The sequence below is a fragment of the Acomys russatus genome, chromosome 31, assembly GCF_903995435.1.
Source record: "Acomys russatus chromosome 31, mAcoRus1.1, whole genome shotgun sequence".
Taxonomy (NCBI): Eukaryota; Metazoa; Chordata; class Mammalia; order Rodentia; family Muridae; genus Acomys; species Acomys russatus.
The window spans coordinates 11,655,029-11,668,634 of NC_067167.1; the positions used below are offsets into that span (position 1 = coordinate 11,655,029).

Genomic DNA, 13,606 nt, shown 5'->3' on the forward strand with positions numbered 1-13,606 from the left:
ATACCAAGCTCCCACATTTTCAACTGGAAATAGCCACTGATATGCATAATAGCACTTTCCCTCCCACAGTTCATGCTTTTTCTTTTTTTTTTTTTTTTTTTTTTGTGAAGATGTGGACTTGAAACTGACCAATCCCAGAGCTGCAAGCTAGAATTATTAAAGGGAGTATATACCACAGCATTGAGGGAAAAAAAAAACACACATGAAAACCATTTTGGGTCTCCTTCCTCAGATATCTATACTAGTGGCTTAGGACACAATGAGATAATGTCCTAGGGAAAGGTTTTGGAACCCATTCAAAGTTAAGTATCACTGTAAAACTGAGGTAAATGTAATTTAAGGAAGTGCACATCTCCTGGCACATCATGATTATATCCAGAGGCTCAGATAAAGGAGAAGGAGAATCCGCTACTAAAGTATGTTCCTTCGGCGAAAAACAATCTTGAGTGACTTCTCCACATGTAAAACAAATGTGGGAGCAAAGCCCTCAGGAGTAAAATTTACTTTCTGGCCGCTGAGTTAAATAGTTGTTACTCTGTGCACCTGGCAGGTCAACGCTGTCAGTAGTGACTTTAATTAGGTCAGTATCCCATGCAGCCACATGGAGTGTGAGGAGATCAGGTAGATAAGCCCGATAAGGCACAGAGTTTCCAAATTCCTGGGCATCGGTCATTGGAAAGCAAGAAAGACATTCCTCTCCTGCCAAAAGAGCAAGCGTGCCTACGTGCAGAGGGTGCAGGGGGGTGAGCAGTAGAAACCAGGGCCTGGTCTCCACTAGCCAAAGCCTTGAGCGGACCCCAGGTAGGAATCAGATTATCACGTGTGGCTGCTGTGACTGGAGTCTATTGATGCTCCTCTGACTTTAACTGGGCAAATGACGCAGCCAGTGCCTGACCTGTGCCGGTGAGGAGGATGAAGCCATGTTAGCTGTGGAGTGAGGTGGTGTCTTTCCACTCCGGGTTTTTAATCTTTCTTTTTTTGTTTGTTTGTTTTTTGTTTTGTTTTTGTGGGTTTTGTTGTTGTTGTTGTTTCGAGACAGGGTTTCTCTGTGTAGCCTTGGCTGTCCTGGACTCACTTCGTAGACCAGGCTGGCCTCGAAACTCACAGTGATCCACCTGCCTCTGCCTTCCAGAGTCCTGGGATTAAAGGCGTGCACTACCACCCCTGCCTTTCATTTCTTTTTCAATGGAAGCTTTGAGTTATTGCAATGCTCAGGCATAAAAAATAAATAAATAAACCTGTAATGTCTTGGCATATTAAAATTCATATCTAGCAGGCCGCCTGCAATCCCAGCACTCAGGGAGGCAGAGGCAGGTGGATCTCTGTGAGTTCAAGACCAGCCTGGTCTACAAATGGAGTCCAGGACAGCCAAGGCTACTCAGAGAAAGCATGTCCCAAAAAAGAAAAGGGAAAAGTCCATGTCTGTGTGTTATCGCAACTCAGACAACGTAAATCGTTTGTTGATTTACTCCTATAACTCTTGCACTTAAGACGCTAAGGCAGGAAGATTACCGTGAGTTTGAAGGCCGCCTGGGTTAGAGTGAGACCCTGTAGCAGGAGCCAAACAACAAAGAACCAAACAAAAACATCAGAAAACGGGTGATGAGTAATTTACATAAATTCGGAAATTTCCATATACACCTGAATGAGGAACCGCAGGCAAAGATGGCCGCCGGGTCTGGTGGGATGATGGTGACCCGTGCGGTTTGGAGAGGGATTTCCTAACGCAGTTCGGTGAAGGAATTGCGAGAAAGCCCGGCTTCTAAGGTTAAATGTTCGTCATGAAAGTGCCGCGCCCCGCCCCCATCGTGGCGGCTGTGAGAACACGCATGCGCATGGGAAGCATCTCCCCCCCCATGGGGCGGAGCTAACGTCAGCGCGCGTGCCCATAGCGGCCGACCAATCAGCGGAGAGTTTGGTCGGGGCCACGCCGTATTTTCTCCCGCCCAAAGGCGAAGGTTCCTCAAATGCTTCGCGGCTCCGGAGACGAGGAGGATTCCTCTCTGGAGGAGCTGAAGTAAGGCGATGGCCGAGTGAGAGCCGGTGCCAGCAGCTTGGCCTTCACCGGGGAGGCGGATGCCATAGCCCAGCTAGGCGGGAACGTGAGAAGGCGACGCTCGCTGAGGGCGCAGCGGTTCACCAACCGTGGTCGGTGTGGGGCAGGCAGGGCCTGAGGCCGGACGACAGCTCCGGAACGGCACGGGTCCGAGCTCAGGGAGTCGGGGCCTGAGGAGCCGGGGGTCCGGGTCGAGGGAGCCGGGGGTCCGGGTCGAGGGAATCCGGGGTCCGGGTCGAGGGGCCAAGGGTCCCGGGGCCGAGGGAGTCGGGGCCTGAGGAGTCGAGGGTCCGGGCCGAGGGAGTCGGGAGTCCGGGCCGAGGGAGTCGGGGGTCGGGGCCGAGAGAGTCAGGGCCTGAGGAGTCGGGGGTCCGGGTCGAGGGAGTCGAGGGGCTGAGGGAGTCGGGGCCGAGGCCGAGGGAGTCCGGGGTCGGGGCCGAGGGAGTCGAGGTCGAGGGAGTCGGGGCCGAGGGAGTCGGGGCCGAGGTCGAGGGAGTCGGGGTCGGGGCCGAGGGAGGTCGGGGTCGGGGCCGAGGGAGTCCGGGGTCGAGGTCGAGGGAGTCGGGGCCGAGGGAGTCGAGGTCGAGGGAGTCGAGGTCGAGGGAGTCGGGGTCGGGGCCGAGGGAGGTCGGGGTCGGGGCCGAGGGAGTCGGGGTCGAGGGAGTCGGGGGTCCGGGCTGATGGCATTGGGGTCAGAGCTGAGGAATTAGGGGTCTTGACCTTAGGGAACAGGAAGCTGGGCCTAGGAAGGTAGAGTCAGGTTTGAAGTAGGGAAGTAGTGGTCCGGACCTAGGGAGTTAGGGTCAGGCTGAGAGAGTTAAAAGGTCAGGGGTCAAGGGAATCTGGAGGTGGAACCTTGGGAATTGGCTCCCCTATTGGAGCCTATGGGAGCCAATAGGGGGCGGGGCCTGAGAAATAAGGACGTGGCAGCTGAGACTAATAAGGGCTCTGACTAGGGAAGAGGAGTCAAGGACTAAGGAAATGAGGAGGGGCCTGGGGAGTTAGAGGTCATGGTTAAAGGCATTGGGGTCAGGGCTGAGGGGCCAGAGTCAGGGGCCGAGGGAATGTGGAGGCTAGACTTTGGGAATTGGGATGGTAGGGGTTGGGAGCTCAGGGACTTTAGGACTGGGCCTAGGGGATTAGGGGGTGTGGTCTAGGGGATGGAGGCGTGGCCTCGGGAAATGGGGGTGGGGCGAAGAGAATTGAGTTGAGGTTTAGGAAATTAGGAGTGGTGGCCTATGGATTTAGGGACAATGGACTAAGTAAACTAGGAGGCAGATTTATATTTTATATTGCTACAACCAACTTTTGGAGTGCTTGTGATTTATTCTGCTGGTAACCATGATTTTAGTTTCTGAGATACAAACTTAACTAAAACTTATCAAGTATCTGGCAGATAGTGCTAAAATTGAGCTCTAGTGGCTAAGTGGAAGTATTTGGAGTCCATGTTCAAACTATCACTGTGGTATGTTTATTCTTAATTTGGCAAATGATAAACTGTTAAATTTTGGAACTATTAAAAAAAAAAAATCAGGCCGGGCCTGGTGGTACACACCTTTAATCCCAGCACTTGGGAGGCAGAGACAAGCAGATCTCTGTGAGTTCGAGGCCAGCCTGGTCTAAAGAGCGAGTCCAGGACAGCCAAGAGAACATTGAGAAACCCTGGCCCGGAAAAACAAAAAACAACAAAAATCAGGCCAGTAAGATAGCCCAGTGAGTAAAGGTACTTGTTCTCAAGCCTGGTGTAAGAGAACTAGTTTTTAAAGTTGGCCTCTGCCTTCCATATATGTGTTATTCCCCCCAAATAAACAAAAAAGTTAAATGATATCTATGAATTCAAACAGTTTGAAAGATTTGGTGGTTTTGCTGGTTTCTGTTTGCTTTTTAAACAAGGAAACGTCTAAAGATGGTGGCTGGTGGAAGAAAGCATTCTGGGAAATCTGGGAAGCCACCATTAGTGGATCAGCCTCAGAAAGCCTTTGACTTTGAGAAAGAAGATAAAGATCAGTCTTGTTCAGAGGAGGATGTTGTTGATGGTAAATATGCCTAATATCGGGTATTAACCGTGTCCTAGGGTTTACTTTGAACCTGCTACACGTAAAACTGAATTAAAGCACATACTTTATGCCTCATCAGATCTTCAATCTCTGTTATCAGAGTTGTAGCACTTCAAATAGTATTCCTTCTATTGTCCAACAGTACATGACCAAACTTAAATTTGCTTCTATAAAATGAATGGATCAATTGTGATATAATTGTTTACCTGCTTTTAAAATGTTACAAAATCCTGAAATACTTTAGATTTAAAATTTACCAAAATAACACTTAATTTTAAATTTTATTTTGTCAATACAGAAAAGACTCCAGTAATTGATAAACACGGAAAGAAAAGATCTTCTGCAGAAATAATTGAAGATGTGGGGTAAGATGTTAAAAAGACTTGAGGGTGTTGTGTGCAAGTGCATGCCGGTGTGTGTGTGTGCGCGCGCGCGCCAAATACCAAGTTATATGTCAAGTACTTTATGTGGGTACTGAGGTTGAACGTCAGGTATTCATGCTTGCAGAGCAAGCATTTAACTGTTCTGAGCTATTTCACAAGTCCCAAAAATGTTTTCTTTGTTCAATAAAGTACTTTAAGAAAAATTTACTTCAGTTTAGCTAGCAACTAGGGTATTTTTTCCAAAACAAGTATATTGTGAATCTCTAAATTAAAAGATTTATTTGTTACTCAGGTAGATCTCTGTGAGTTCAAGGCCACACAGAGAAACCTTGTCTTGAAAAACAAAAACAAACAGTGTCTTATTTTTGATGATGCTAGGGATTAAACCTAGGGCCTTGAGCGTGTGGCAAATGTTTTACCACTGAATTACACTCCTGGTCCTAATTTTTCAACTGTAATCTTTTTCACAGAGGCGAAGTACAGAATATGCTGGAAAAATTTGGAGGTATGTTTTTGGGAGACATATTTAAAGAAGATTGTTTAAAACTATATAGCAATTGTACCATAGGAAATAAGTTCACTGTGAATATTGTTTAGTGCCATATTTTTGTTTATAGGGTTTTGCATAAATGTTTTAAGAGTTAGTATCATTTTCTTTCTTAACCTTTTATGATATGAAAAGTAAACATAGTACTTCAAGAATTCTAGAAAAAATAGAGGGGATAAGTTTTTCTACTTTATATTAATAGAATAAGTGATTATATTTTTTTCTGGAAATTTTTTTTAAGGTTTTTCGAGACAGAGTTTCTCTGTGTAGCCCTGGACTCACTTTGTAGACCAGGCTGGCCTTGAACTCAGAGATTGCCTGCCTCTGCCTCCCTGAGTGCTGGGATTACAGGTGTGCACCACTGTACCTGTTTTACTTTATATATATTTTTATTCCAAAATATTTGAGATTAAAAATTCAGAATTCAGCCATTTTTAGATTTTATATTTGCGTAGACTTAACTGGCTGAGCTTCCCTAGTCTGAAAATTCTAAATGCTAAGCATTCTAAAGTACAAAGCATTTTCTATTTAAGATTTTATTTACTTATTTTATGTATGAGTGCTCTATCTGCATGTACAGCTACAGGCCGGAAGAAGGCATTAGATCACATAGATGGCTGTGAGCCACCATGTGGTTGCTAGGAATTGAACTAAGGATCTCTGGAAGGGCAGACAGGCTCTTAACCTCTGAGCCATCTCTCCAGTCCCCAATAAAAAAAAAGACACACACATTAGTGCTATTCAAATTTTATTTTATTATTTTGTGTGTGATGTATATGTGTGAGTGTGGTATAAATGTGTGATGCAGGTCACAGTATTTTGGGGGGAGTTGTCTCTTGTTTTCTACTGGCAGAGACAGTGTTTTTCAGGGCTTGGTTTTCCACTTACACCATGGATTCTCAGCATCAAACTTAGGTTGTCAGGCTTATGGCAAGTGGCTTTTTTCCCTGTTTGAGACCGAAATCCTCTATATTTCCTGGCTGGCCTGGAACTCAGAGATCACCTGCAGAACTCTGCCTTCCAAGTGCTGGGATGAAAGGCATGGCCCAGTAGTCTAATGCAAATGTTTTTGTTTGTTTTCCTACTGAACCTTCTCTCTGGTCCCTAAATTTAATTTTAAATGTCCTTGATATTGATGAATGAACCCATACTTACAGTTATTTGATTATGTGGAACAAAATTGTTTTCTTTAATATTAAATTTTGATGTTTATTTTCAATATAGCTGACATCAACAAAGCTCTTCTTGCTAAGAGAAAGAGAATAGAAATGTATACCAAAGCTTCTTTCAAAGCCAGTAACCAGAAAATTGAGCAAATTTGGAAAACACAACAAGAGGAAATGTAAGGTTTTGACATTTCTTAATATGTCCTAGTGCAAATTACCTATGGAAAATAGCATCATCTGCTTCTTAGAATCTCTAGTGAAAATGCTTGGGTTTTTAAATTTTCTAATTACATAGTCCTGTAGCCTCATATCTTCATAGAATTGAGATATTTCTTAGAAGTCAGTGGAGATTACTTTTTTCCTCCTTTTAAATACTTGGGAGGTTATTTCATTGATATCCATTGTGGAAATATATTACTTGAATAAAAAATGTGTCATAGAAATTATTGTTTGATAACTGTAAAATATAGAAAAAGTTCTATCTTGTAAATAAGTTTACACATTTTAGTTACTTGACTATTCCTTTGTACTAAACCTTTTATGCCAAAATAGGGGAGGGGCAACCTAAGTGAAATAATTTAACCTATAAGAAGTATATTCAGTAGGAAAAATGAAAAATTCCTTGGAGATTAAAAGCTAAAACTTGCTCAGTTTTCAAGATCTAAAGCAGGTTAAAAGACCTCTGTTAGGAAAAAAAATACTGAAATTAACATACATTTAAAACTTTTTCCTATCAAAATAATTAAACTCTTATTTCCTTTTATAACATAAAATATGTGAGTTGAATTTGTTTTGAATGTTCTTTTCACACTGGTATGAAGTTTGACAGGATTCAATGTTGTTTTTTTTTTTTTTTTTTTTTTTACAGACAGAAGCTTAACAGTGAATATTCTCAGCAATTTATGAGTGTATTACAGCAGTGGGAACTGGATATGCAGAAATTTGAGGAACAAGGAGAAAAACTAACTGTTAGTATCACGAGTCACTTTATAATTAATCTATTATAATAAGCCTCAAGTAGAAATAAAGAACCTAGTCATATATTATGTTCATAGAACTAAGACAAGTTTTATTACCCACTGTTAATTACATATTTTAATATTTACAAATCATCAACCACATAAGTATAGGTACATAAAATATTCCTAAAAGCACTGGTTTCCTTTTATCCCCCTCCCCCCGCCTTGGTGGTGTGAGACAGGGTTTCTCTGTGTAGCCTTGGCTGTCCTGGAGTAGCTTTGTAGACCAAGCTGGCCTCAAACTCACAGCAATCTGCCTGCCTCTGCCTCTCAAGTGCTGGGATTAAAGGCATGTGCCACCACTGCCCGGCTTAGCACTGGCCTTAATAGTTGATATCCTTGCAACTTTAAATAACAGAAACTTGTCAATAGATAAAAGAATTACTTATTTATATAAAAGAATTTGGTATAAATTAGCTTTAGACACACAGTTGAATAGAGGTGGGGAACAGTTGCTTAATTATAGTGCCATCTTGGCTCTGCTGCTAGGTCTCTATGAAATTTTGTTTTTTTGAAACAGGGTTTCTCTGTCATAGTTCTGGCTGTCGTGAAACTTGCTTTGTAGACCAGGCTGGCCTTGAACTCATAGAGATCCACCCGCCTCTGCCTCTGCCTCCCAAGTGCTGGGATTAAAGGCGTGCGCCACCACTGCCCGGCACAGCCATTATTTTTTTTAAGATAAGTGAAACAGCAGGCTTATGTGCTGACAGGAATCTAGAGAAACAAATTTATTTCTGGTATTTCAGATTGAACCTTGGCCTTCAAAACTGTTCTACCAATACACTATGTTCCCAGCCCTCTTTTTTACCTTTAATTTTGAAACAAGATCTCATCAAGATAGCCAGACTACTCTTGTTACCCTATAGCCTAGGTAGGACTTCAGTGTGTGGCTGCCTGTCTCCACCTTGAAAAAAGGTAGGGTTATAGGCCTCCAGCACCAGCTCTGGCTACAGAGAGAAATTTAATAGTAACAGAAGGGGGAAAATTAAAATTCTTGAGAATGGAAAAGACATGAAGTTGGACTAAGTATCATCCTTAGAAACAAGAGGAAGTAAGAGTATATAAGTACAAATACAAATAGATGTAGATGGGTGGTATATAACACATGGTGATGGAAAACTGTTCTCTTTGGATTATGTTTTATTTAGGAGGGTCATTAGACATCGAAAAGTAATGCCACCACGGAGAGTAACTAGAGTTGAATTTTACAAGATAGGGATTTAGCCAAGTAAATGTGACAAAGTCAGAAGGCAACAAAGTGTATAGGCTAAGGAGTATTATGTAACTTAATCTGGGAATTACAGTAAAAGGAAGAATGCAGATTTTAGTCCTGAACTAATAAAAATGAGCTATATACTGTAGTACTAAAGAGCCAGAATAGTAGGCAGGCAGTGGTTGAATATACAATATACTAGAGAAACCATATGTACAATGATTAGTGCCTGGATTATAGAAACCTATTTGGAACCAAATTCTGCTCGAACAGTAGTTAGCTTTGAAACAATAGGTTTTACTGTTATGGTTCAGTTTCTTCATCTTTGGATATGGCTGATGAATATCTATGCCAAATAGTTGTGGAGGACTGTGTATGTGTACTTAAGGGTCTCAAAATAGTTAATACAATTAAATACATTGTCATTACAGTACTACTGTACAGAAAGAACTGGAGAGGTGGCTCAGAGGTTAAGAGCACTGACTGCTATTCCAGAGGTCCTGAGTTCAATTCCCAGCAACCACATGGTGGCTCACAACCATCTTATAATGTGATCTAATGCTCTCTTTTCGCCTGCAGGTGTACTTGCAGGCAGAGCACTGTATACATAGTAAATAAATAAATCTTAAGGATATAAGTGCATGGATTAAGGAGGCTAGAAGACAAAGTCATTTGTAAAGAATAGATTAGGAACTAAAAGACCAACATTCATATATCAGCTGTATAATACATTCTTATTACTAAGAAGATATTCTTGGGGCTAGGGATATATATCAGTGGTAGACTCTAGCACGTACAAAACTTTGTGTTTGATCCCCGGCACTACATAAACCAGGTGTGGTTTTCACTTTCCATTATCTGATGGCCTTACTAAATAAAACAAAAGATGCATTTGATGTAGAAACAGAGGGACCCAGCAGTTCAAAGGCATTTTGACTACATAATAAATTAAGACCAGCTTAGACCCTGTCTCAAAACCCTAAAACAGTGAGATTTCCTATTCAATCTTATAGTGGTATATGCCTGTAATCCCAGCTACTTAAAATGCTAAGGTAGGAGAGTCATAAGTTCCAAGTCAGGCTGTGCAACACAATGAAACCTTGCTTCAAATACCAGGGGCTGGAGCAATGGTTCAGAGGTGAGGAGTTCTTACTGCTCTTGTAGATGACCCAGGTTTGGTTCTCTGCACTAAAATGGCAGCTCATAATCACTTGTGACTTCAGTTTCAGGAGATTCAACACCCTTATATCCAGGCACACAAATATTTTTAAAACTTACACATTGAATGACAGGATTATTATAACAGGATATTATAGTTAGTGGAAAAAGTACTTAAGCTTAATCATAATAGTTGTTAAAATACTAAAAACCTTAAGCTATACCTTTATCGTGGAATTATATTTTGCTAAATTTAAAACTAAGGTATGAGATAGAGCTCAGAGCTAGGTGTCTGCCTAGCATGCATGAAGCCCGCATAACAAAAATACTTTAACCAAGTCACTATTACTTTTGCTTATAGAATCTTTTTCGACAACAACAAAAGATTTTTCAGCAGTCTAGAATTGTTCAGACCCAGAGACTGAAAGCAATCAAACAGTTACATGAGAAGTTCATAAAGGTGAGTTATACATGGTAACATGTTTTTGTTTGTTGTGTTTTTGCTTGAGACAGGGATCACTATATAGCCTTGCTGGCCTGGAGCTTACTATGTAGAATAGGCAGCTTTCAAACTCAAAGAGGTTCTTTTGCCTCTTCTTCCCCAGTACTGGTGTTAAAGGTGTGTGCCACCACACCCAGCTAACTTATGTTCTTGTTTAATATTGCATATGAGTGTTTTTTATATATGTGTGTATACCATGTGCATGCCTGGTGCCCACAGAAGTCAGAAGAGGGTAGTGGATCCTTTGGAACTAAAGTTACAGATAGTTGTGAGGTGCCATGTGGGGACTGGGAATCAAACCTAAGTCCTCTGTAAGAACAAGCATTCTTAATCACTGAGCCATCTCCTGCCCTATTCTTTGAGTCTGCCCTGTTATCTTTCTAAAACATCTTCCTCAAAATGTGCCTGTAGTCTCCCCTTCTAAATTTTTAGGTGTTTAGGATTCTCTTTGACATGATTCTGTTTAAGCTTCACAAACTATACATGTCTGTTAATCCAAACTCTCTACATAATTGCTTTCTCTAAATCTACAGACTTACATATTTCCATGCTTTGGTTATACTGTTCCTCTAGAATCTTTTAAGTTCCCTTTTAGAACATCTGGGTATAGTCAACTTATTATGACTAAGAAACTTACTAGAAATTTTCAAAACTGTATTTACTGATAGACAACCTACTGTTTCTTATTCTTTTGAGATAGGATCCTATGTTGCCCACATTAGCCTTAAATTCTCAAATCTCCCATCTTTTTTTTTTTTTTGCTTTTTCGAGACAGTTTCTCTATGTTATCTGGGCTGTCCTGGACTTGCTTTGTAGACCAGGCTGGCCTCAAACTCACAGCGGTCCACCTGCCTCTGCCTCCCAAGTGCTAGGATTAAAGGTGTGCGCCACCACACCCAGTTCAGTTCTCCCATTTTGTTTAGCTCCCTTTTAAATTTTATTTTATTACCTTGACCTTAATATTTCATTAAACTACTGTTTTGGGTAAAGATGCTATTGTTGTACTCTAAATAATTGTGTTTGATTAATGTGATTATATTTTATATGTTTATAGTGGGAAGTTTGGTCTACATAAGTACATATAAATTATGTTAGGATAAATAATCAGCATTATTTGCATAAAAGATTTTTACTTTTGAAAAGTTTACAGTTTACAGTTTAGAACTATAAAAGTATAAACTAATGAAAATGGCCTTTTTGTGTTTTAGAATTTGGAGGATGTGGAGAAGAATAATGATAATCTATTTACTGGCACACAAAGTGAACTTAAGAAAGAAATGGCTATGTTGCAAAAAAAGGTTATGATGGAAACTGTAAGTTCTATTTAATTGCAAAAATATGGATTAGTGGAGGTACTGAAATGTTTTATTTGCTGAAATTTTATAACATTTAACTAAAAATTAAACGTTTCATATCTCCTTTCATGAAACAGCAGCAGCAAGAGATGGCAAATGTTCGAAAGTCTCTTCAATCCATGTTATTCTGATGAGTCTTTGAAGAAAGAACTTGAACCTATGTAATATGATACAATTAAAACATTAAGAGGCATGCCTTTAGAAGTTATATACTATAACATCTGTAATAATTAGCTAAGTGGAAGATTTCTGCTCTGTAAACTTAAATAAACCTAAACACTGTATAAAATAGCAGCTATTCTAGTGTATCAAGCTTTCAGCTCTTTTGTTGTAATAGTGAGTTCTCTCTACTATTGTGTCAATAAAGACTTAAATTTAAGTCTTGGTTTCAGTGCATCTCTTAAGAATCCCAAGGAACAAAGTTCTAAATATAGATGGTTCTGTTGTTCCGTTTCTAAGAAAGAGTCTAACCCTCTTGCCCAGATTAGTTTCATGGAGTAAGTGATTCTTAGTCCTCAGCCTCCCATGTAGCAGGAACAAGTACATTTCGCCACTTTGGCTAACTAACACTGTTCTCCTTTAAGGAAGAAAACCACAGAATCTGTTTTATGTGTATATATTTATATGTTTACTAAAATAATAGATTGCCAATTCTAAGAAAAGAATCTGCTATACAGTTTATTAAAAGAACTTAAGTTAGTGTCTTAGAATAAATTATAAAAGCTAAAATAATAAACCTGAACATTTCTAAATATTAGTTTTAATACATGGATTTATGAATATTTCACTTCTGTAAGGTCATCAAGATACCATTTAATTGGGCTAGTTTATTTAATTGACACATGGCTCTAGTAATGATTAAGAGCATTATCACAAACACAGCTAAAGTTATCTATGGTTTAAGTACTTCATATATAAATTACCTAGCTGTCTTTTCCATTGTAATGTTCAGTAAATATACTGAAGTTTGATTTCACATTCATTTCTAAACTTGGACTATTTTTAATAAAATAGGCATTATACAGATAAACTTACAAAACACTAATTTCCTACATGTTTTTTCAACATTTCTTTAAAGACAAACTTACTAGTTTTGCTGAAATTGCATTCAATGAGTCATTCTGAATAACAAAACATACCCATTAAGAGGAAAGCAACAATCTTTAAAATCTTTAAAAGATAGGTTATAGAACAAAATTTAAACAAGTCTATGTAATACTATCTTTTTATTGTCTAGGAAGAAAGTGCCCTTCTACCATTAGCTTTGACATTAAAAGGACACCTCAATTTAAAAATCGCTTTTTGGGGTTGCTGGTAGATCAAGCCAAGTGCCTCACCCATGCTAAGCATTAACTCTCCCACCTAGTATCCAACTTTTAAGGTCTTTGAGAAGTACCAGGGGTTAGAGAGGCAAAGTAAATACTAGAGTGTTTTTTCTGTATTTACATATTTTTTTACCTTTGAAAAACATACTTTTAAAAATCCTTTTCTTGCTTGGAATACTTAAAAGTACATGTTTATTTGTCTGATTATTTCATACTGTGGAACTAAGGTGATATGGGTCATAAAGTCTGAAGAGTGTTCAGGTAATTCTATTATTTATAAAGAGAATCTAAGTATTTTAAACTGAGAACAGAAAAGATGATCAGAACACAATGTACTTAGTGTTGAGTAACTGACTCTTGTTCCCCCCTCCCCTTTTTATTTTTTCAAGACAGTGTTTCTCTGTGTAGTCTTGGCTATCTTAGACTCACTTTGTAGACCAGGTTGGCCTTGAACTCACAGAGATCTGCCTGTCTCTGCCTCCCAAGTGCCGGGATTAAAGGCACATGCCACCATGCCCAGCCCTGAAGTAAATTTTTTACTTGGACTATTAAGGCACAAGTTATCCTCAAAGATTCATGTTATGCTGAATTGGTACAACAGATTCCTTTTAGTAAATACAAATTACAACAAATTTCCATAACCATTGTTTTAAAGTCTAGGTAGTATTGAAAGTGTGTCTTTCTATAATTAGCATACCTCTTGAACAATGGTTAGTATATAAAAATATCTCATTATATCACTTGACTCAATGATAGTATTACCATTAAATACTTATGAGCTCACTTTTCAAGTTCTTATCAATCAAATGTCACTGCCAAGATGGC

The 13,606-nt window shown here is 39.8% G+C and overlaps 2 protein-coding genes across 4 annotated transcripts in view; one reads left to right on the forward strand and one right to left on the reverse strand.

The window, feature by feature from the left end:
* The first annotated feature begins 1,893 nt into the window (after positions 1-1,893).
* On the forward strand, positions 1,894-11,776 carry Sycp3 (synaptonemal complex protein 3). Its single transcript, XM_051172649.1, has 9 exons — positions 1,894-2,017; positions 3,950-4,092; positions 4,412-4,478; positions 4,967-5,001; positions 6,268-6,385; positions 7,078-7,177; positions 9,961-10,059; positions 11,310-11,414; positions 11,534-11,776. The coding sequence occupies exons 1-9, from the start codon at positions 1,968-1,970 to the stop codon at positions 11,585-11,587; spliced, it is 771 nt and encodes a 256-aa protein (XP_051028606.1). The 5' UTR covers positions 1,894-1,967; the 3' UTR covers positions 11,588-11,776.
* Chpt1 (choline phosphotransferase 1) overlaps positions 11,449-13,606 on the reverse strand; it is a 30,559-nt gene continuing 28,401 nt past the window's right edge. For all 3 annotated transcript variants that reach the window (XR_007833588.1, XM_051172636.1, XM_051172635.1), the window contains one exon: positions 11,449-11,613. Coding sequence is in view for 2 of the 3 variants with exons in the window: in XM_051172636.1 (XP_051028593.1) it covers positions 11,569-11,613 (45 nt within the window). In the remaining variant the exon portion in view is untranslated. The remainder of the gene's footprint in view (positions 11,614-13,606) is intronic.